The following is a 23,861-nucleotide window of genomic DNA, read 5'->3' as shown; positions in this document are numbered from 1 at the left end:
AGTTCCTGAGTTCAAATTCTGATAATGGGGGAATAAAAGGGACAATGATTTTTTTTTCCTATGAGAGACAATGAGGTAAGCCGATAGAATAGAATGGGAAATAAACTTTTTCTATAGATTTTTATTTGTAGTCAGTGACTTAGTCACAAAATACAAATTCAGAAAATAGGTCTAAAATACTAGCCAATTGTTGGATGTAATCAGAAGTCTGGGTAGTTGGAGTAAAGTTCTAAGCTCCTCAGCTGTTCAGGGGAAGACTTACAGTATTACTTAGCCCAAGACTTCATGGTAAAATTTCAGTGGTTAGCACTAAAGAATTCATTTGAGGACCAGGAAGGTGCTCAATGGTCGAGTGCTTGCCTTGCATGCATGAGGCCCTAGGTTCAATTCCTCAGCACCACATAAGCAGAAAAAGCCAGAAGTGGCGCTGTGGCTCAAGTAGAGTGCTAACCTTGAACTCAAGAGCTGAGGGACAGCACCCAGACCCAGAGTTCAGGCTCCATGACAAAAAAAAAAAAAAAAAATTCATTTGAATGCATAAGTTCTAAACCAGTAGAGAGTGGATATATGCGAGAAAGAGAAAAACTGGAAGGAATGAGGCAAGAAAATGTGCATGGCATTTAATGTGCATGGCATTTATGTTTTCCCTGTGTGTCTGTGTGTTGGGGAACAGAAAAAACTTAAAGCAAGAGGTTAAAAAAAGGGGGAGATATATAATAAAATTAATGAGCTAAAAGTGTCAATTCAATAGAAATGCTTAAATTTAACAACTAAAAATCCAATAAGATACTATTTATAACTGTCTCACTTAAAGTATAAGGGCACAGAGAGCTGAAAAGTAAAAATAGAAAAGACTTAGACAACTTTCAAAAGAAAGCATATCTTAATATCAAAGAAATAGATCTTAAGACAAAATGTGTGTGTGTGTGTGTGTGTGTGTGTGTGTTTATTATTTTTTTATTTTTTGGCCGGTTGTGGGGCTTGAACTCTGGGCCTGGGCACTGTCCCTCACCTCTTCGGCTCAAAGCTAGCGCTCTACCACTTAAGCCACAGTGCCACTTCCGGTTTTTTCTGCTTATGTGGTGCTGAGGAATCCAACCCAGGCCTCATGCATGCAAGGCAAGCACTCTACCACTGAGCTACTTTCCTAGCCCCTGTGTGTGTGTTTATGCTGGTCCTGGGGCTTGAACTCAGGGCCTGGGCACTATCCCTGAGCTTCTTTTGCTCAAGACTAGCACTGTACTTCTTGAGCCACAGTGCTACTTTCGGCTTTTTCTGTTTATGTGGTACTGAGGAATCGAGCCCAGGACTTCATACATACTAGGCAAGTACTCTACCACTAAGCCACATTCCCAGCCCTAAGACAAAACATTTTTTAGCTTATTAGATAATTTTAAAAGGTACACCAGGGAGTCTTAGGTATAAAAAGACAAATATAAAACCGGGCTCCAGTGGCTCACACCTCCTAGCTACTCAGAAGGCTGAGATCGGAGGATCGAAGTTCAAAGCCAGCCCGGGCAGGCTCTTATCCCCAATTAACCACCAGAAAACTGAAAGTAGAACTGTGGCTCTCGTGGTAGAGCACTAGCCTTGAGCTAAAGAGCTGCGGCCCTGCTTTGCACTTCCAGCCTCTGCAGCTGGAGAAAAGCCATAGCCATTCTTTTTTTTTTTTAATATAATTTTATTGTTATTATTAAGGTGTTGTACAGAAGGGTTACCATCTCATAAGGCAGGTTAGAAGTACATTTATCTTTTTGAACAATGTCACCCCTTCCTTCACTTTTTCCATTTATAAATTACTAAATTCTTTTGTTTTGTGCCAGTCCTGAAGCTTGAACTCAGGACCTGAGTGCTGCCCCTAAGCTTTGTTGCTCAAGGCTAGTCCTCTAACACTTGAGACACAGCTCCATTTTTGGCTTTTTTGGTAATTAACTGGAGAGTAGAGTCTCATGGACATTCCTGCCCGGGCTGGCTTTGAACAGTGATACTCAGATCTCAGCCTCCTGTATAGCTAGGATAATAGGTATGAACCTAGGCTGAAAATTGTTTTTTGGCAGTAGTGGAGTACTGAACCCAAGGCCTCATGCTTGGACCGTGTTCCAGTGCTTTTTTTCTTATTGTTATTCTGGTTATTTATTTATTTTTCTTAGTTATGGCATCTGTTTTTGCCTAGAACCAGCCTTAGACTACAGTCATCTTACCTGTGCCTCAGGTGTAGACAAGATTATAGCTGTAGCCGGGCGCTGGTGGCTCACGCCTGTAATCCTAGCTACTCAGGAGGCTGAGATCTGAGGATTGCGGTTCAAAGCCAGCCCGGGCAGGAAAGACCGTGAGACTCCTATCTCCAATAAACCACCAGAAAACTGGAAGTGGCACTGTAGCTCAAGTGGTAGAGCGCTCGCCTTGAGCTGAAGAGCTGAGGGACAGCGCCCAGACCCAGAGTTCAAGCCCCACGACCGACAAAAAAAAAAAAAGATTATAGCTGTGACCCACTGTGTCCAGAGATCTTGCAAATTTTTAGATTGAGATCCTCTGAATCTCCTGAGTAACTGGGATTACAGGCATTACCACTATGCTTGGCTCAATGGTACCTTCCCTCTTAAGTGCTTATGTTTTGTGGTATGACCCAGTTATTAATATACTTGGCTGTATTCTTATGATAGATGATGATAAATGCTTTTGAGTCTGAAAGTATACCCTTTTCACCTTTGTGGCCTTAACAGACATAAAATGAAACCTGGTCTGTCAACAGCTCACAAGTAATTACTGAATGGATATGTATTGTGGTGTGACTAAAAGGTGCTGGGGAGAAGGTGAGCGGTTCTATGGATCACTTCCTCCTCAGTCCTCAGCCCAGCAGACCCTGAGTGCTCAACTCTTCGCAAACTCCCAGGTTGCAGTGGCTGAGGCAGCATTGTAATGATTCATCTCTGATGTTTCTCCTTGTCCCTTTCTCCTTCTCTACCACCTCTTCCATCTTTCTAGAGAATGCTTTATTTTCACCATACCTAAAGTAAATACTTCCTGGTTTACCAATCTCCTGTTTCTAGTTTATCTTACATATAAACATAACAAGGATAATAATACTTTCTTTTAAAAATGGTTCTGAGGGGCTGGGAAGGTGGCTCAGTGGTAGAGCGCTTGCCTTGCATGCCAGAGGCCCTGGGTTTGATTCCTCAGCACTACTTAAGCAAAAAGAAAAAAGCCAGAAGTGGCGCTGTGGATCAAATGGTAGAGGGCTAACCTTGAGCTGAAGAGCTGAGGGACAGAGCCCAGGTCCAGAGTTCAGGCCCCACAACTGGACCCCCCCCCCCAAAAAAAAAAAAAAACTGAAAAAAAAAACAACTAAAAATGGTTCTGAGGATTGAAGTCGGGGCCTTGAACTTGCTAAGCAGGTACTCTACCACGTAAGCTATATACCAGCCATTTCAAGATAGGGCTTTGCTGTATGCCAAGCCAGTCTGGATTGTGTGTTACAGAGAATGACTGGCATGGACCACTGCACCCGGCCCTTGTGTTCCCCTTGGAGCTGAGATGACAGGCTTGTACCCCTTCACCTAGCCACTGGTGGAGAGGAAGTCTCACCAACTCTTTTTTTTTTCTGTGCTGGACTCAAATCATTATCCTCCAATATCCATTTCCCCAGTAGCTAGGATTATTAGCTTGAGCCACTGTGCCCAGTTAATAATATTTATTTCAAAGAATTAAGTGGTGGGCTGGGAAGGTGGCTCAGTGGTAGAGCGCTTGCCTTGCATGCCTGAGGCCCTGGGTTCCATTCCTCAGCACCACATAAGCAAAAAGAAAAAAGCTGGAAGTGGCGCTGTGGCTCAAGTGGTAGAGCGCTAGCCTTGAGCTGAAGAGCTGAGGGACAGCACCCAGGCCAAGAGTTCAGGCCCCACGACCGCCCCCCCCCCCCACAAAAAAGAATGAAGTGGTGTGTACATTGGGCCCATTTTATACATTTGTTAAGAGTTTCTTTAGAGAATCACCTCATTCTCATGTCCTCTTGTTCTAGTAGTAGACGCAGGACAGACCATTTTGCCAGAGTAGCATGCCCATATGACAAAAGGTACAGATTGAAGGAGACACCCGGTGCTGGTGGCTCACTCCTGTAAACCTAGCTACTCAGGAAGGAGGCTGAGATCTGAGCAGCAACGCTCAAAGCCAGCTCAGGCAGGAAAGTCTCCTTGAGAATCTTATCTTCAATTAACCACTCAAAAAACAGAGGTGACACAGCACTAACTAGACTTGAGCACAAAGAGGCTCGGTGTTCCAGAGGCTTGGAGTTCAAGCCCCCCTACCAACATTTAATGAACAATAAAAAAGAAAGAGACCATGTACTAATCCTATCATTTGAGTTCCTCAACTTGACCCTGCCTAAAGCTAGATGTACCCTTGCCTGAAGCTAGATTTCCTTTATTAGTTAACTAGTTTGAGATGGTTTTAAGGGAAGAAAGATTTTTGATAAAATACTAGGCACAGTGCCTAGGGCATAACTGGACATTATTATTATTATTACTATTATTATTGTCAGTCCTGGGTCTTGAACTCTGGTCCTGGGAGCTGACTCTGAGCTCTTCAGCTCAAGGCTAGCACTCTACCACTGGAGCCACAGCACCACTTCTGGTTTTCTGGTGGTTAATTGGAGATATGAGTCTCAAGGACATTCCTGCCAGGCTGGCTTTGAACCACCATCTTCAGATCTCAGCCTCCTGAGTAGCTAAGATTACAAGCATGAGCCACTGGCACCCAGCTTGGACATGATTTTTGTCATTCCTAGTCCCTTGCCAATCTCCTACTCAATTCAACTTTCTTCCTTAACATCTGCCCATGTGGACCAGCTAGGAGGATTTCCTTACTACTTGCATATTGTCCTTTGCCATGGCTGCCCTGTCAGCAACCTAATGATATTATTTCAGTGTTCTGTACTGTCCACCAATTCACTTCCATCACTGTTTAGAACCTAGAGAAGTTTCCCACCCTCCAAGAGGCCTTCTTTGAGTAATGTGGCTCCACGCTCACAATGCCTTATCTGGTTTTTCTTGTATGTCTTTTCTGGCTTGCTTCTTGATTGCACACTACTCAAGGCTAGGAAAAAAAATAAAATGTATCTTTATATGTATCACTTGTCCTTTCTAGGTGGAGATTTTGTTCCAAAGAAACCAGTAAGTGTTAGACACATTGTTGTGGTCAATAAAGATTTGTTTTAGAAATGAATGGATTTCAATTTAGAGGGCATGGTATTCTATTTAAGACCTTTTGTTCCCAGTATAGAGGTATATACATCAATCCTAGTAGGAGTGGGGCTGAGGTAAGGGAATGGAAAGTTCAAGTCAATCTTGGCTACCTAGTGATTACAAGGACAGCTTGGACAATACAATAAAATAAAGTAGTCTTGTTAATCTATCTAAACATATCTAAACATTTTCCTACACTCCCTTCCCCAGTCCTGGGGTTGAACTCAGGGCCTGGGTGCTGTCCCAGAGTTTCACAGACTTTCCTGACTTAGCTGGCTTTGAACCACGATCCTAAGTAGTTAGGATTACAGGTGTGAGCTACCAGTGCCCAGATAAACTTATTCCTTTTTCCAGGCAAATTTTGTTATCTTAAACCATTTGCACTGCAGCATAAAAAATGATTCCAATCTCTAACACTCTCCAACTCTGGTTTCAGATTTCTTTTAGCTAAGTGTCTAAGGAAGGACTATTCAATTTTAAAAAAGATTTAGCAAGAACTGTTTTTTCTTTTAATATTTTTCCCCTTTTCTTTTTTCTTTTCTTTCTTTCTTTTTATCAGTTGTGGGGCTAGAACTCAGCCTGGGTGTTGACCCTGAGCTCTTCAGCTCAAGGCTAGCACTCCACCACTTCAGCCATATAGCACCACTTCAAGTTTTCTGTTAGTTAATTGGAGATAAGAGTCTCAAGGACTTTCCTGCCTAGGCTGGCTTTGAATCATGATCCTCAGATCTCAGCCTCCTGAGTAGCTGGGATTATAGGTGTTAGCCACCTTCGCAGGGCTTTATTATTATTTGTTTATTTGTATTATTTTTTCTTTCTTTCTTTTTTTTTTCTCAACCCCAGGGCTGTTTTTTCTTATCATACATGTTTTATTACTCCAGTGAGAATGGTATCTGACCCTTCAGAGGGTCCCAGCCCTGGAAGCTCTTGATAAGAGGGAAGCATTAGCAAAGATATCCTGAGATGGTAAAAAAAAAAAAAAAAGGATGTAGGGAAATGGAGACTTTTTCTGTTTACTTCTTTTAGTTCTAAATAAAACATTCTCTGACTCGAAATAAACTAGTTTTCTATTTAAGCAATAGAAGATTAAGGAAAAAACAGGTATTTGAAATTAAAGATGCAAACTTTTTTTTTTAACTTAATTGCTGTGTGGTTTAAATGGAAGGGCCAGGAACTGATGAATTTAAATTCTTTAAAATAGCTAAAGATTAAAGCGAATTAAATTTAGTGCCTCTGGGATTTCTTGATACATGATCCAAATTTGTTTTTAATCACATAATTGTCGCACGTTACATTTCAGATTACATCATAGTGAACTGGTTTATGTGTGCAATTATACTAACAGAAACAAATTCCAAATGTCAAAAATAAAAATGAGGACAACTGTAATGTTGCCATTGAAAAAAGTAGGAGTTGATGGGCTGGGAAGGTGGCTCAGTGGTAGAGTGCTTGCCTTGCATGCATGAGGCCCTGGGTTCAATTCTTCAGCATCACATAAGCAGAAAAAGCCAGAAAGCGTCACTGTGGCTCAAGTGGTAGAGTGCTAGCCTTGAGCTGAAAAGCTGAGGGACAGCGCCCAGGCCCAGAGTTCAGGCCACAGACCGACCCCCTCCCCCCAAAAAAGGATGAACAAAGTTATATTTTGTATTTTAAAAGAACAAGGACTGAAATTCAGTATTCTTGTTTCTGTTCAACTTCAGAAAAATTTCCCCCCTTTAGCTAAAAGTAATTGCAGAGTTCTCCTGTCTCTGGGGCTTTCCTTTCGGTAATTAGTCATCTTTCCTTCTACACCTTTCCTCTAAATGATTATTCCCTCTAGTTTAGAACACTTGCCAGTAATTCGTGCCATTTCATCTTCATAGCTTTCAAAACACTGCCCTGCTCTTGCTGAGCGCCACAAACCTTTCTTCTTAAAAAATCACTTGACACATTTTTTTTTTGTTTTTGTTTTTGGCACTCTTTCCCTTAAGATGCTACGGAACATCTACTCCGAAAACACCTTTGTAATGCAAACAAGCTTCCCTGCTCTAACCAAATTTTTAAATTTAAAATATATTTACATTCTTTAGGCCACGGAACACCTACAAAGTAGCAATACATTCACATTAAACACTGGGAAGACTCGCATCGGAAGATTTCTTTAAAAAAAACTCATTCTTCATCTCTATTTTCTGGAGTCATCAGAACCAAGCCAGCAAGTGGGAAAGTCTCACCAGCTACATCACCAGCGCGGGCACAGGAAACGCTTTCAAAATCTGTCATTCATCTTCCCATTTGATGACAGCTGATCCACGTATCCTTTACAAATAGCATTCAACATTAGTGCTTAAAACTTCCGTCATGTGAGGTAAGCTTTCTAATTTATGGGCGAAGGCGGGGGGGGGGGGGGTGAGGTGGCAAAGGAGTCTTCCTCCTCTTCTATCGATTTATTGGTCGAAACAAAAGCCGGTTGGCTTTCATCTGGGGAGTCTGAAGTTGCATCTGTTTCAGAGAGCCGCCTAGTGCACGCGATTCCCGGACTCCGAGCCAAATCAGATTCTGAAGGCGAGAACGCGTTTCCCACGCCTGCAGTGACAAACGAATTACCAGGCGTGCCGAAGTCGACTGTCAAACTTTTGTGTTTGCGCTCGTGAACCGGCGCTGCGCGGGCGGCACGCGTGGGCCCGTCAGGTCGGTCTTCCTGGAAGCCGGGCCCGGTGCGGGGCGAGGGGCTCACCTGCCAGGCTCACCTGTGCGCGCGGGCGCGGCTCGGGGCCGGCCGTCCTCGCCGGGGCGGGGGTGGGGGGGGCGGGGGGGGGGCGCAGCCCGCCGAGACCCGCGCGGGACCGGACGGGACTTTCTGGGCGTCGTGCGGGGCATCTGAACCCCAAGAAACTACATGCCGGGTTTGGCCTCCGTAACTGCCCAGGCTTCACCTTGGCAGGAGCCCCCCTCCCCCAGCGCGAGGAGGGGGGCGGGGTCCCGGAGCCGGGGCTCCCTCCCTGCCCTGCACCGGGAGTGGACACCCCAGTTTTTATCCACCCCCCCCCCCGCCGCCTTCCTCCGCCCCCCCCCCCCGCCCCCCGTCGGGCTCGCGCCGCGGCGGGCAGGGCCGGGATGAACCGGGGCTGAGCCCGGCACTGCCCGGGTTTCTGCTCGGTGCCCCCGCCGCGCCCGCACCGCCACCGTGAGGCCGAGCCGGGGACGGTGCCCCGCGGTGGCGGCGCCGCGCTCCGCTCCGCGCAGCCCCGGCCGCCGCCGCCGCCGCGCCGGGCACGGGCGGGGGGAGTTCTCCCCCGTTCCCCCCTCTTTTCGCGCTCTCGCTCCAGTTCGGCGGGAGAGCCCGCGGAGCCGGGGCGGGAGCGAGGGAAGGGGTGGAGGTGGCGGGGGTGGGGGAGGCCGGAGGGGCGGGTCCTGCCTGGGGGCTGAGCCCTCCCTCCCCTCGGCCCGGCTCCGTGGCGGTGGCGGCGGCGGCGGCGGCGGCTCCTTTCCCCTCCTCCCCCGGGAGCGGCGGCGGCGGCGGCGGCCGGGCCGGGCCCCCAGCGCGGGCCGGGAGGGGCAGGCGGAGGTCGGCGCGGGAGGAGACCGCGCTCAGCTCCCCAAGGCGGCGCCGACCTGCACGGCGGCCGGCCCGCCCGCGCCCAGGGGCCCCGAACGGTGGGGCCCGGCCGGCGGCTGAGGTAATGGGGGCGGCACGGAGCGGGGGCGGGGGGCAGCGGGGCCTAGGGATTGCGCTGGGTGGGGGAGGAGATAGCCGGGAGGTGGGGGCAATTTTCCCGAGAGGGGTGGGGGCGGCGGGAAAGCATTCCCCTGGAGCGCGGGCGGCGGCGGGGGTGGGGGGGGGAGAGAAGACGGGTGTGGGGGAGCTGAGAAGCCAGGACCCCCTCCCGCACCCGCCATCTTGCCTCCCCCCCTCCCCGGCTCTGGAAGCGGAGCCGCCAAACCCCACCCCCCGCCATGCTCTCCAATTGGCCAGGCCGAGGAAGGGTCCCGCCCCCGGTGCCTCCTTAGGATTCCCAGTTCCTATTGACGGGCAGGGCCGGCGGCCAATGAGCGCTTATCTCTGCGTCGCTCGTTCGCTGGCGCTCGCTTTTCCCGTGTTGGGGTCTGACTCCTCGTCAGTCCGTCTTGGTGCGCTCGCCCTCCTCGGCTAGGGGCGAGCCAACTGTTTCCCTTCTTTCTCCTCCGAGGGGTGTCAAGATTCTTCTCGAAGAGGTGCTCCTTTTAAAGGGGCAGGCGCCTTTGACCGGGGGCTTGCCTTGTGGCCTGGGGATCTTGTGTGGTGTGCTAGGGGTTCCGTCCAGTTGCAGAAACTTCGCAGGCTTTGGGTGGGGGTCCGGGCGGGGGTGTGGGGGTGTGGGCCCAGGGGCTGCTGAGAAAGTGTCTGAGGCGAGGGTGGGTATATCTTGGAAGTTCGTGAGGGGGAAGAACTGCTTCTGACCGGGAAACTCCCGCCAAAAATGTCAGCTCCTTGTGGGCGAAAGTCACTGGGGTTTGCTCCGCCGCAGCCCTCCCCTCGAGGGCGGGCCGCCGGGTGTGGGCGGCGCGGGGTCTCGAGGCTTGGGGCGGGGCGTGGGGAGGGCTGAAGGTGGGCGGAGGTCGAGGGGCGCCGCGCTGCTGCGGAGCAGATGTGTGTGAGGCGCGGGTGGGGTGGGAGTAGATTGGCCTAGGGGCACCCTGCTTTTTTTTTTTCCTTGCCAGTCCTGGGTCTTGAACTCATTGTCCCTGGTCAAGGCTAGCACTCGACCACTTGAGCCACATCTGGCCTTTTCTGTGTATGTGGTACTGAGGAATCGAACCCCCAGGACTTCGTGCATACTAGGCAAGTACTCTACCACTAAGCCACATTCCCAGCCCGCACCCTGCTTTTTGAGGGGTGAGGAGTACAGCAGGTCTATGGGCTGTGTGTCTACCTGGCCGGCACTGCTCCTCAGTCCAGTTTTGTTTGCTTGTTGTTTTCTGGAATGGGGGCTTGAAGTCAGGTTGGGGACACTGTCTCTTAGCTAGTGGGTTTGTGCGCTTGTGCGCCAGCCCTGGGGCTTGGGCTCTGACTCTCAGCTTTTTTTTTTTTTGGGTCGGTCGTGGGGCTTGAACTCTGGGCCTGGGCGCTGTCGCTCAGCTCTTCAGCTCAAGGCAAGCACTCTACCACTTGAGCCACAGTGACACTTCTGGTTCTAGTGGTTTATTGGAGATAGGAGTCTCACGGTCTTTCCTGCCCGGGCTGGCTCTGAACCGAGATCCTCAGATCCTGAGTAGTTAGGCTTATAGCTGTGAGTCACCGGTGCCCAGTTTACTCTCAGCTTTTTGACTGGCGCTCTTACCACTTGATTCACAGCTCCACTTTTGGCTTTTTGGTGGTTTTCCTTCCTGGGCTGGTTTTGAATGATCCTGAGATCTCAACCAGCTCCAGCTTGTTTATTCCAGGCACACCTAGGGATGGGAAGTTGTATTAAATAAGGATGTTAATTCTGTGTTAACAGCAACTCTTAAGAGGTAGATATAACTATTGCCCTCACTTTTTGTTTTCGGTCGGTCACAGGGCTTGAACTTTGGGCCTGGGCGTTGTCCCTCAGCTCTTCAGCTCAAGGCTAGCACACTACCTCTTAAGCCACAGTGCCATTTCCAGTTTTCTGGTAGTTAATTGGAGATAAGAGTCTCACCGACTTTTCTGCCTGGGCTGGCTTTGAACTGTGATCCTCAGATTTCAGCCTCCTGAGTAGCTAGGATTACAGGCTTGAGCGACCAGCTCTCAGCTTATTATTGCCCTCATTTTACTAGTGGACTATGGAGGCCCAGGGAGATGAAGAAACTTTCTCCTGGTCACATAGGGCCAAGATTAGAAACTAGATTGCCCCCAGAGCCTCATTTTATGTCAGACTATAGCATCTTCATGGTGTTCTTTTTTTTTTTTTTTAGTCAGTCTTGGGGCTTGAACTTGGCTTGGGTTCTGTCCCTGTGCTCTTTAGCTTAAGATGAGCACTCTACCACTTGAGCCACAGTGCCACTTCCATTTTTCTAGTGGTTTATTGGATATGTGTCTCACGGACTTTCCTGCCCAGGCTGGCTTTGAACTGTGATCCTCAGATCTCAGCCTCCTGAGTGGCTAGGATTACAGGCGTGAGCCACCGGCACCCTTTTCTTCATGGTGTTGTTAACTCCCGTTTGAGCAGGTGAGAAGATCTGATAGAAATTTTAGCTTTAGCCGGGTGCTGGTGGCTCACGCCTGTAATCCTAGCTACTCAGGAGGCTGAGATCTGAGGATCTCGGTTCAAAGCCAGCCCGGGCAGGAGAGACCGTGAGACTCCTATCTCCAATAAACCACCAGAAAACCGGAAGTGGCGCTGTAGCTCAAGTGGTAGAGCGCTCGCCTTGAGCTGAAGAGCTGAGGGACAGCGCCCAGGCCCAGAGTTCAAGCCCCACGACCGAAAAAAAAAAAAAAAAGAAATTTTAGCTTTATCACTTACTAGCTTTCAATTGAGTTACTTTCTGAGCTTCTGTTTCTTCCTCTGTAAAATGGAGACTGATAATATGGATGCATACTATTACCCAAGTTAGTTGAAGGAAAAGAGCTCAGTAAACATACTAAGTTCTTGTTCCCATCTCCACTTTATACAGTTGGTTGATCCTGCAGTCACAGTGATGTACTGTTTTTCTTCCTGGAATCCTTCTCTCTGTTTGTACTTTTGCCACCTCTCTGCTCAGGGTGTAGGGCATCATGACCCCATAAGCCTTCCTGGTAGTGATGGCCTTGGTAACTGGCTTCTACAGCTCCTTACCAGATTCTTATACTTCCCTCCATTCAGAGAATGATGTGAAAAATGCCAGGACTTTCTCTTTGCTCTACAGGGTAGATAAAAGTATTTTAGGAGAAAGGAACTTTTGAGGTGGCAATACATTGAGAATTTACCTCAGGTACTATCCCAGTCACCTTGGATGGATTAGACAGTTAGCCTGGATGCTGCCTTTTGCAGGGAATTCCATCTGCTATCATTTGAAGGCCTGAGGCTACCTGTATAGGCATTTCAGATGCCTTCACTCTGGGAAAGGCCAAGAGTAAGATGGGTTGGAAGAGGGCTCTAGCTAGGCCTGTGAAATTTTGATATTCTGTGACACAGCTAAGTATACAGTAGAGAACTTGACAATGGGTGCTGTTTGAGTTTCTTCCTTTCCTTTATTTTTCTTTCTTTCCCCCTTATCAACATCTACCACTGCCTCTTACATGGTCTTGCTATGTGTCCTGGGTTGTACTTCTAGGCTCAAATGATCCTCCTGCCTCAGGCTCCCAGTTAGCTGGGAATATAGGCATGCACCTTTGTGCCCAGCTTATTGTTGTTGTTGTTGTTTTCCTGAAGTCTTAACCTCCTTCTTCTTTTCCATTATTAGCTGTCCTACAGCCCTATGTATATCATTAGAACATGAGATCATTAGAATATTAGAGCACCAGACAGAGCTCCTTGGGGATAAGGGTCTTGAATGTTTAGTTTCTGCTTTCATTCACCTAGTACTTATTGAATGATTTCTTAGGAGCTAGGCATCCTGGACACTGGGAATACAACAGTGAACAAAATAGTCCCCTCCCTTTCCCCCTCCCATAGAACTTGTCTAGCAGGAGGAAGTAAACAAACATAATAAATACATAAATCATGTAGCATGGTAGAAATGATGAGTGTTGCAGAGAAAAATGAAGCTGGGTGAAGAGTCTGTTGCTAGTAGAGGAGAGGGATTTGCCATTCTGGATAGAGAAAAGATCTCACTGAGAAGTGATGTTGTTCAGACTTGAAAAAGATGAAGCTTTGTAGATGCTTAAGAGGCATGTTGTTCACACAGAGGGAACAACCTCTGCTTTCAGTGGCCACTTGGAAGGGTGAATGGGTGCATGCATACATAGATATTCAACTCACAGTTTCTTGGCCTTCTTTCCTTAGACCTATCTCCCTGGTCACCAGGTGCCATGAGGAAGCCTCGCCGGAAATCTCGGCAAAATGCCGAGGGCCGACGTTCCCCATCCCCCTACAGTCTCAAATGCTCACCCACTCGGGAGACCCTGACATATGCTCAGGCCCAGCGAATTGTTGAGGTGGACATAGATGGACGTCTACATCGTATCAGCATCTATGATCCACTCAAGATCATCACTGAGGATGAGCTGACGGCTCAGGATATCACTGAATGCAATAGTAACAAGGAAAACAGTGAGCAGCCTCAGTTCCCCAGCAAGTCTAAGAAGCCCTCATCCAAAGGCAAAAAGAAGGAGTCCTGTTCCAAACATGCATCCGGCACTTCTCTCAACCTCCCACAGCCCAGCTTCCGCCTAGTGGATCTAGGCACCCAGACAGAAGCGCCCCCATTGCCTGCTGCCTATTATCGCTACATTGAGAAACCACCTGAAGACCTGGATGCAGAGGTGGAATATGACATGGATGAGGAGGACCTTGCCTGGTTGGACATGGTGAATGAGAAGCGGCGAGCAGATGGGCACAGTGTGGTGTCAGCAGATACTTTTGAGTTTCTGATGGACCGGCTAGAGAAAGAGTCATACTTGGAGAGTCGCAGTAGTGGGGCCCAGCAGTCACTCATTGATGAAGATGCTTTCTGCTGTGTGTGCCTGGATGATGAATGCCACAACAGCAATGTCATTCTCTTCTGTGATATCTGCAACCTGGCTGTACACCAGGAGTGCTACGGTGTGCCCTACATCCCTGAGGGCCAGTGGTTATGCCGCTGCTGCCTGCAGTCTCCCTCTCGGCCTGTAGATTGTGTTCTTTGCCCCAATAAGGGTGGCGCCTTCAAACAGACCAGTGATGGGCTCTGGGCCCATGTAGTGTGTGCCATCTGGATCCCTGAAGTCTGCTTCTCGAACACTGTGTTCCTGGAGCCTATTGAGGGCATCAACAACATCCCACCTGCCCGCTGGAAACTAACCTGCTATATCTGCAAGCAGAAAGGGCTGGGTGCCGCCATCCAGTGCCATAAAGTAAACTGCTACACAGCCTTCCATGTGACGTGTGCACAGAGGGCTGGTCTCTTCATGAAGATTGAGCCGATGAGAGAAACCAGCCTCAATGGTACCATCTTCACTGTGCGCAAGACCGCCTATTGTGCGGTCCATTCACCGCGAGGTGCTGCCACCACCAGGAAGAAGGGTGATTCCCCCCAAAGCCTCAGTGAGGCTGGGGATGAGGAGGGGTTGAAAGAGGGTGGTGGGGAGGAGGAAGAAGCAGAAGAAATAGAGGAGGAGGAACAGGAAGGCCAAGGTGGGGTGGGAACCCCCCTCAAGGGAGTACCCAAGAAGAACAAGACAAGTTCGAAGCAAAAGATCAAGAAGGAGCCAGAGGAAGGAGGCCGAGACACACCCTCCAATGTTCCCTTGGTCACTGTCCCACAGATACCTTCTTGCAGGTGAGCCTGCCCAGAGGGCTCTTTAGGGACTCATGGTTTCCTTTTGTTTGGGGCTTGGGCCCTGGGCCAGGCCAAATATGGTTGGTGGATGTGTGGGCTCTTTTATGTCTCCCAAGATAAACTTTGGAGCCTAGGTATACCTAGGCTGTTTTGTGGTTGTGTTTCTTCCCTCCAAGTAATGTGTTTCCTTTGGTTCAGGATGAAACAAAGTGGTTAAGTTGCTTAGAAACTCAGGTGACAGGTTACTTAGGGCAATATTTTTTCTTTTTCTTTTTTACATTCAGAATCAGATCAGATTTCTTCAAAGGAAAGAGAAGGTTCAGCAATAGTAATTTCTAGTGCACCTGACATATTTACCATGGATGACTTTTATTTCATGTCTTACAAAATACAGGGTGCCAGCTGGCTGCCAGCGCCAAAGGCAGTATTTTTGAAAAGGGAGAACAAGTCCCATCTTGGACAAAACAATTCTTCATTGCTAGAACTGTTCCATGTACTTCTAGATGTTTAGCATCCCTGGTCTCTGTTAATGCCAGTTGCAGCTCCTCCCATTGCCCAATCTTAGTGACAACTTTCAGTGGTTCCATAAAACCAAAACCAAAAAAAAAATCCCACTGGGATAGAACTGTTCCTAATGGAGAATCACTCTGTCAAGGAGTTGACACATCTGCCCAACAAGCTGTCTTAAGTATTATGGAAACTTCATATGAGTAGGGTGGTGGTATGAGAACATTAATAAAAATGTTCATTCAGATTTAGGGTAAAGATCAGCTATATTAACTAAGTCATGTGGGCCCCTGCTAAATTTGTAGAGAGATCATTGTGTTTGTGTCAAGCTATCAGATAACTAGAACTGTTAGAGGGATGGGATCGTAGACAGGGAAGATTTTCAGCAGAGGCCCACCTCAGGGGGGATCATATATAAAAAATATATGGTATTAAAGCAAGAGGAAATCTTGGAGATTACTCATCTAATTCCATCCTTGCACCTTCTCCCATATCCCCAGATAAAGAAACTGCATCCCTGGAGGTAAAGTTTTTGTTCACTCCTTTGTTTATTCAATGAGATAATTTATTGAGCACTTACTATATGCCACATTCTGTCCTAAGGGATGAGACTAGGTGGAAAGCAATAGATTCTTGACTACAAAGGAGGGGCTCATGACACCTCTAGGTTGTATTGCTAGCCCTCAATGTGAAGATTAGAGATAAAGGAGTACTAGATGGTAGTAGAAGAATGGGTTGTTTGTGGGAAACAGGCAAACAGACTTGCCAGACTTTCCCAGACTTGCAAGGCCAGGCTGGGAAAAAGACAAAAGGAAGCTTTTGTTGTAAAAGCATGGCCCAAGTTAGATTTCAGTGTCTGATTGTGTCTTCTGTACCCAGAGTTGTTCTGGGGCTATTTCTTTCTTGAAGTAAGTGTATCATGCTTAGTCTTCATCTGCAGCGTAGCCATGTCTCAAGGCCAGACTATAGTTATATTTCTTTTAGAGGTCTGTCCCAGGAACCAGCTGTACTTGCTAAAGTAATGAGACTGTGACCAAGCTGGGTGCTGGTGGTTCATGCCTGTATTCCTAGCTACTCAGAAGGCTGAAATCCGAGGATGATGGTTCAAAGCCAGCCTAGGCAGGAAAGTCTGTGAGACTCTTATCTCCAATTGACCACCAGAAAACCAGAAGTGGTGCTGTGACTCACATGGTAGAGTGCTCGCCTTGAGCTGAAGAGCTGAGGGACAGCGCCCAGGACCAGAGTTCAAGCCCTATGACGACCAAAAAAAAAAAAAAAAAAAAATTGTGTGATTATTGGCAACTTGCTTAATTGCTCTAAGCCTTAATTTATTTTATTTGTAAATGACTCTACCACATAGAATTGTGAGAAAAAAGCCTGGCGCTGGTGGCTCACCCCTGTAATCCTAGCTGTTCAGGAGCCTGAGATCTGAGGATTGCGGTTCAAAGCCTGCCTGGGCTGAAAAGTCTGTGAGACTCTTATCTCCAACTAACCACCAGAAAACTGGAAGTGGCGCTGTGGCTCACGTGGTAGAGCACTAGCCTTGATTTGAAGAGCTCAGGGACAGCGCCCAGGCCCAGAGTTCAAGCCCCATGACTGACCAAAAAAAAAGTGAGAAATGACATAAGTAAGACACTTAGAACAGTGCCTGGCAAATAGTAAGCGCTCAATAAATGGTGGTTTTTGCTGCTGCGGCTGTGTTACTCTTTTCCCTCCCTGCATAAATGTTGTTGGGACCCTCCATGTACAAGAGGTTGTAGACGGAGGGGGCTGCCTATCCAGGTGGGCAGGTGTGCTTGGCATGGGCATTGGTGGGGACCTGTCCTTTGGGGAAAGGTCTAAGTCTTGATTTTGTAACCTTTGCTTTGGGCTAGGAATATCTGACTGGAGATGAGCAAGGCCTAGGTGAGTGATGTTCTGCCCAATGTGCCTGGCCTTTGGTTGCATCCTGATTAGCTATCCTTAGCTTCTTTTCAGCAGAATGGAATGAAGAGATGGAGCAGAAGAAACACTACAGGAGCACTGGGTCTTGTTTACTTTTTTGATAACCAATTTGGGGATGTCCCATAGTATAGCAGAGAGATCACAAATTCAGATACCACTAGGTCCACCATCTTACTAGCTGTGTTAATTGCTTTGACAGTTTACAACTTCTGTTTCGAAGCTGTGTTTCCATCTTTTATAACCTGGGTGTAATGTTACTCTTCTGTACAGTATAGGTATTCAAATAGATGGTAGGTACCTTTAAAATCCCCTCCCCCTTCCCCTGATGTTACTGGTTTCAGTCCTGGTTTTCAGACTTTTCTTTAAGTTAGTTAAACTGGCTGAATTATTTGAGCCTCAATCCTCTTATATATTTAGATTCAGTTTTTTTTTTAATTTGATTGATTCAGTATTAAACAATTGTTTTTAGTATGCTGAAATTAAAAAAATCAATTTAAATTTAAAATAATAGTAATTTGTTATTGGCAGTAATGTGGTTTTAAATCGGGACCTTGGATGTACCTACCACCTGAACCAGGCCTACAGCCCTAGGATACTGAGGCTTTTTTTTTTTTTTGCCAGTCTTAGGGCTTGAACTCAGGATCTGGGCACTGTTCCTGAGCTGCTTTTGCTAACACTCTACCACTTGAGCCACAGTGCCGCTTCTGGCTTTTTCTGTTTATATGGTACTGAGGAATTGAACCCACTAAGTCACATTCCTAGCCTGTTTTTTTGTTTTTTGTTTTTTTTTTTAATGACAAACCAAGTGTTGTTTATCCAGGCATGATAGTGCCATCAGGACGGAAGAGTTCCAGGTTATCCTGGAGAACATAGTGAAGACCTTACATCGAAGCAAACCAGTGAACAGGCAAACAATGGTTATTGAATTGCATTTGGGCTCAGAAAGCTGTATCTTTATGCACGTCTGCTGGTTTTCCTTTTAGCTTGGGTATGGCCTACCCTCTGGTCTGGTGGGATCCTCAGTCATGGGAGGCAGGAAATAGTGGCCACATTGCCCATAGCTTCCCCCAATTCTGTCCCCTTTTGCCATTTCTATCAAAAGAGGGTGAGAGTGCTGGTGCATAGGCCTGCTTCTTCAGTACAAGGGCTGGGGATGTCGCTCAAGTGCTAGAGCATCTGCCTGGCAAGTACAAGGCCTTAAAGGAGCCCAGGACTACCGAAGATAAGAGTTCTAAGAGAGAGGCATTTTTTTTTTTGGGGGGGGGTGTTTTGTCTGAGGATCAGAGCTACAAGATAGGAAGTAGAAACACAAGTGAGATAATACTTCTTCCTGAGTCTGAGCTGCCTAACTTTGCTATTTTTTTCCAGGCCTTTTCTGAGGTGAGGCAATTGGCCGCTCTATTCTATAAAAATAAGAAATAAACCAGGGTCTGGAAAGAATGCAAAAGCTATGATATGGGACACCTACTCACCTTGTCTTTCACTTCCCCTGTGCCTCCACTCAAGGTTGAACAAGATCTGTAGTGGTCTCTCCTTTCAGAGGAAAAACCAATTCATGCAACGGCTTCACAACTACTGGCTGTTGAAACGGCAGGCACGGAATGGTGTTCCCCTCATCAGGCGCCTTCACTCCCACTTACAGTCCCAAAGAAACGCTGAGCAGGTAAGTGCAGCAGTGAGTAGAGGCTTGGGGGAGCTAGAGAATGAAGAAGAGGAAACATGGTAGAGGTGGTGCTGGCTTCCCTTCCCAAGCCCTCTGTACAGCCTTTGCCTATATAAGGGATCACCTCTGTGGGCAGTCTGTCTCAGGAATAATCTCCAACACTACAGAGACTAAACCTGACAACGGGAGCAAATTCTGACCTAGGGCATGGGAGAGTGAAGGAGCTAGCCCAACTTCCCATTTATATATGGGGGAAACCTTCCAAAAGTGGCAGAAGAGAAAATGGGTTTGAAGATAGCCAATTCACATGGTGTGGATTAGGAAAAGGTGCCAGAAAATGCTATCTGCCAGAAAATCTATTAGAGTAAATATACAAATTTGCAATCTTCCTTGTGCACAATCTGTCCAGTTGTAGTGGCTGCTTGTCATTGTCACTTGGAGTTGCTGCACATTTAAGTTTTCTTTCTATGAAACAATTTCCTACCTCTTCCATTTTCCTGTACCCTATGCTGATCCCACTTCTTGCCCCTTAATGTCTAGAGTCCTTGCGCATCTGTTATCTGTTTATTTGGAGAATATGTTCACTGTCATAATTGACAATAACTGAGTAGTTTCAGATTTTTGTCTTGTTCTCATCCCTCTGTTGGGCAGTACTCAAATTTGAACTCAGGGCCTTATACTTACTTGGTTTACTTGCTTGGCTGACCTGCTACCACTCAAGTCACTCCTCTAGCTCTGCTTTTTTTGCTGTTATTTTGGAGATGGAGTCTTAAGGGCTTTTCTGCCCGGGTGGCTTCAATGTAATCCTCCAGATCTCAGTCTTCTGAGTAGGATTATATGAGTCACTGGTGCCTGCTTCTCATTCATTTTTTCTGTGCTCTTGTATGCTTTGGGATGCTTCCATGTGGATGTTGTTACCTGTAACTCAGATATTGGAAACTGAATTGTCTTCCTCTTAGTGAGCTTATTTCCCATTTTTGTCATGGAACTCTTCTCTTTCCTTACCAGGAGTTCCTTGGAGTTAGTTTTGGCCATAAAGGTCATAGTTCATGTCCCATGAGTTGTTTGGAGGGATTTATCTGTACACGGCCCTTTGTTGCCATTCTGTATTCTTCCTATCCATGCTACCTTAACCTTAATGACAGCATTCTAGGTAGTTTCCAGTCTCTGCTTCATTCGTTGCTCTACAAGTGGTAGTATCTAACTCACATGCCAGTTTCTATTCTCTCACTTCCTTTTCCAGAATGTATTTTCTTTCCACAAAGTCCATGATAAGGCTTTTTAGCTTGGCATTCGAGGCTTCATCCGGGACCTGGGTCTTCATGCCTTGTGAGGTTCCCCAGCTTTTCTGCTGTTGCCTATGCATTTTGCTCAGTAAGCAAAGAATCACTAGTGGTTCTAGAGGAGGCCTTGCTGCTTTGGTCCTAGTGGTTCTAGAAGAGGCCTTGCTGCTTGCCCATCCATCTTTACCATTGTGTGTGAAGCTCTCATGAGATTGCTTTTTCCAACTTAACCCTACTCCCATCCTCTCTATATTGTATCCTCTCTGCATTGATATTCTTTTTTTTCTTTTCTTTTTTTTCTTTTCTTTTTTTTTTTCCATTCCTGGGGCTTGAACTCAGGGCCTGGGCACTGTCTCTGAGCTTTTTTTGCTTGAGGCTAGTACTCATCACTTGATTTGAGACACAGCACCACTTCTGTTTTTTTCTGTTTATGTGGTACTGAGGAATTGAACCCAGGACTTCATGCATGCTAGGCAAGCACTCTACCACTAAGCCACATTCCCAGCCCAACTGTAACCTTCTCTAGGACAGATTCAAATTATTTTAACAAGTATTTTCAAACCTCTTAGTACAAGCTAATAGTAAAACCTTGACTTTGTTTTCTAGCCAAGTCAAAGCTCTGGAGTGAGATTTTTTTTCCACCCTTGAGGTGTCTATTAATTTTCCTCTGAAATTCTTTCTATGGCCCCTGTGGGCTATAAGTCATCCTGGGAATCCCTAGGGAATGAAGAAAGAGTCTCAGATCCTTCTCCAGCAGTGGTTCTTGTGCTTCAGTGAAGAAACAGTGTTAGAAGGTGGGGGAGATGGGCTGGATGGAAAGGCACTCTGGCTCAGGGTCAGGGAAGGAACAAGATTGCTGTCTGCTGAAGCTCTGTGAGGTTGAACAGGGAGAGGCCTTGGGAACAAAGGAGGCCCCAACTCTTCCTCCTCTTACTTCTTTTTTTTGTGGGGGGGTCTGGTTGTGGGGCCTGAACTCTGGGCCTGGGCACTGTCCCTCAGCCCTTCAGCTCAAGGCTAGCACTATACCACTTGAGCCACAGCGCCACTTCCGGCTTTTTTTTTCTGCTTATGTGGTGCTGAGGAATCGAACCCAGGGCCTCATGCATGCAAGGCAAGTGCTCTACCACTGAGCCACCTTCCCAGCCCCTCCTCTTACTTCTTGCAGCGAGAACAGGATGAGAAGACTAGTGCAGTGAAGGAAGAGCTGAAATACTGGCAGAAGCTTCGGCATGATCTGGAGCGGGCACGGCTGCTGATTGAGCTGATTCGGAAAAGAGAAAAGCTCAAACGGGAGCAGGTAAGGAAGAGGCCCTGGCTCTGGGCTCTTGTTCAAGGTCCCTTCCTTCCTCTTATTCTTAGTGTGGTATTGAGAGACACAGGAGCCACTGCCTGGCCAGTCTTCTCTCCCTTTCCTCTCCAGCTCCACAGGTTCTAAGATCTGCATCCATTGATAGCTTCTGTGTTTTGGGGTTCTGCTTGCTGTGGCCCCAAACATAAGCTTAACCTATATACTTCAGTCCATACCTAGAGTTTCTGAGGGATATTTGGAGGGAGGCTGACCTGACAAGTATTTTGAGAAGCTTCTTTTTGTTTTTGTTTTTTTGGTCGGTGATGGGGCTTGACTTCTGGGCCTGGGCGCTGGCCCTCAGCTCTTTAGCTCAAGGCTAGCATTCTACCACTTGAGCCATAGCTCCACTTCTGGCTTTTTCTGCTTATGTGGTGCTGAGGAATCGAACCTAGGGCCTCATGAATGCAAGGCAAGCACTATACCGCTGAGCCACCTTCCCAGCCCTTGAGAAGCTTCTTAAGCCATCCTAATGGCATTTTGGTTGGAGAAACTCTGGCCTGAGATTCTTGCTTGGCCCTTAAACATTTGTACTCTTCAATTATATAAAAATTTGGGCCTCAGTTCAAAGAGATTCTGAGTCCTAAAACATGGAAGATGTTGAGATAGGTGATATAGTATAGTGATTTAGGCACTTGAGCTGTAGCACCAGACTGGGTTTAAATCCTGTGTAACATTAAACAAATTGCTTCATCTCTTAGTTCTATTTCTTCATCTGTAATATGGGGTTGATAATAGAGCTGCATCATAAGGATATAAAAACAGCTTATTACAGTGCCTGGCATATATTAAGGCCATAGAAGTGTTCATTGTTGTCATTATGTTGATAATCCTTGTCTTGCTGCAATATCTATTATAGTGTTAACATACATGGCAGAGAACTAATACTTTTTTTTTGTCAGTCATGGGTGCCGTCCCTGAGTTCTTCAGCTCAAAGTGAACGCTTTATCATTTGAGCCAGAACACCACTTCCGGTTTTCTGGTGGTTAATTGGAGATGAGTCTCACGGACTTTCCTCGACCAGGCTGGCTTTGAACTGCGATCCTCAGATTTCAGTCTCCTGAGTAGCTAGGATTACAAGCGTGAGCCACTGGTGCCCTGCTTAACTAGTACTATTAATTGAATGGTTGACAAGCCAAAACTATTCTCTCAGGTCCAGGAATAGCAGTTTTACTCACATGCTTCAGAGGCCTGCGTTAAGATTGTTCCTTTCTCTCTTTCTCTAAACCTTACATCACTGTTCAGCTCTAGCCTTTCTCTAGTAGACCAAAGGCCTTGAGATTCCATTTCTGTTCCTGGGCTGCTCTTGACTGCTCTTGACATATAAAGGGGCAAGTGAGAACCTCAAACCAGCAATGCCTATTCGAATGGCTTAAGAAGCTTTTCAAAATACTTGGGCAGGGGCCGGGAAGGTGGCTCAGTGGTAGAGTGCTTGCCTTGCATGCATGAGGCCCTGGATTCGATTCCTCAGCACCACATAAGCAAAAGAAAAAAGCCAGAAGTGGTGCTGTGGCTCAAGTGGTAGAGCACTAGCCTTGAGCTGAAGAGCTGAGGGACAGTGCCCAGGCCCAGAGTTCAGGCCCCGACCGGACCCCCAAAAAAAAAATACTTGGGCAGCCTCTCTTGGTATATATATTAAGGCTTATGCATGAGGCCATGGAAAACAGATTCAGGACCAAAACCACAGGTTCAAGCTATCAGTACTGTCCTAGATTTGGTACTATAGCTGAGCTTGTCTTCCTATCTCTGATTCAGAGAAATAAGAGGGACAAGCCCTGGGGAAGCAGATAGACTTCTTTTGATGTGGACAGGAGAGAGCTTTTCATAGTCTAACCTGTGTGTGCTTAAGTGTTTCATATTGTGCACACATGGGAAAGAACGTTTGTATAGCAGACCACTTTAATATAGGGAGCTGAACTGGAGAGAGTGAGGGAAGGGGTGATATCCAAAAACGACTCTAGGAAGTGGTACTGTGGCTCAAGTGATAGAGTGCTAGCCTTGAGGGAAAGAGCTCAGAGACAATGCCCAGGCACTGAGTTCAAGCCCCATGACCCATCTAAAAAAAAAAAAATACTCTGTACCTGACTTATGTAACTTTAACCCCTTTATATATCACCTTTATAATAACAATTTTAAGAAAATATAAAACTATGAGGGAGCTGTTGCTTGAGGGATGAACCTGGAGGCCCTGGTCACCCTGGGTCACCTCAGATGCTTCAAGTGCTGACAGGATCAATTTCTCAGCACATTAGGGAGAAAATTCTGGTTTAAGGCACATTTGACTTCAATAGCATATAGTCCTTGTATTAAGTCAGATCTAGGTTCAGATGCCTTCTCTGTTCTAGCCAGATGCGTTTGACTACTAACTTCATATTTTCTCCAAACCTCAGGCTTCCCATTTGTAAAATGGGGATAATAGTTTTTCCTTCAGAATTATTGTGATTCATTGATGTAATATAAGTAAAGAAGCAATGCGGCATAATGGTCAAGAGCACTCACTGTGG

The 23,861-nt window shown here is 46.8% G+C and overlaps 1 protein-coding gene across 2 annotated transcripts in view; it reads left to right on the top strand.

The window, feature by feature from the left end:
- Positions 1–8,848: 8,848 nt before the first annotated feature.
- Positions 8,849–23,861, top strand: part of Brpf3 (bromodomain and PHD finger containing 3) — a 40,601-nt gene continuing 25,588 nt past the window's right edge. The window contains exons 1-4 of one of the 2 annotated variants that reach the window (XM_042684145.1): positions 8,849–8,896; positions 13,142–14,615; positions 18,573–18,729; positions 21,178–21,309. In XM_042684145.1, coding sequence (XP_042540079.1) covers positions 13,168–14,615; positions 18,573–18,729; positions 21,178–21,309 — 1,737 coding nt within the window. In that variant the 5' untranslated portion in view covers positions 8,849–8,896; positions 13,142–13,167. The remainder of the gene's footprint in view (positions 8,897–13,141; positions 14,616–18,572; positions 18,730–21,177; positions 21,310–23,861) is intronic. The other variant, XM_042684144.1, reaches the window with a different exon arrangement.

This window comes from Dipodomys spectabilis, unplaced genomic scaffold, assembly GCF_019054845.1.
Source record: "Dipodomys spectabilis isolate Male_0828 unplaced genomic scaffold, ASM1905484v1 ptg000085l, whole genome shotgun sequence".
In the NCBI taxonomy this organism is placed as follows: Eukaryota; Metazoa; Chordata; class Mammalia; order Rodentia; family Heteromyidae; genus Dipodomys; species Dipodomys spectabilis.
Note: the sequence above shows the minus strand (reverse complement) of the source record. Positions and strands in the feature narration are given on the sequence as shown.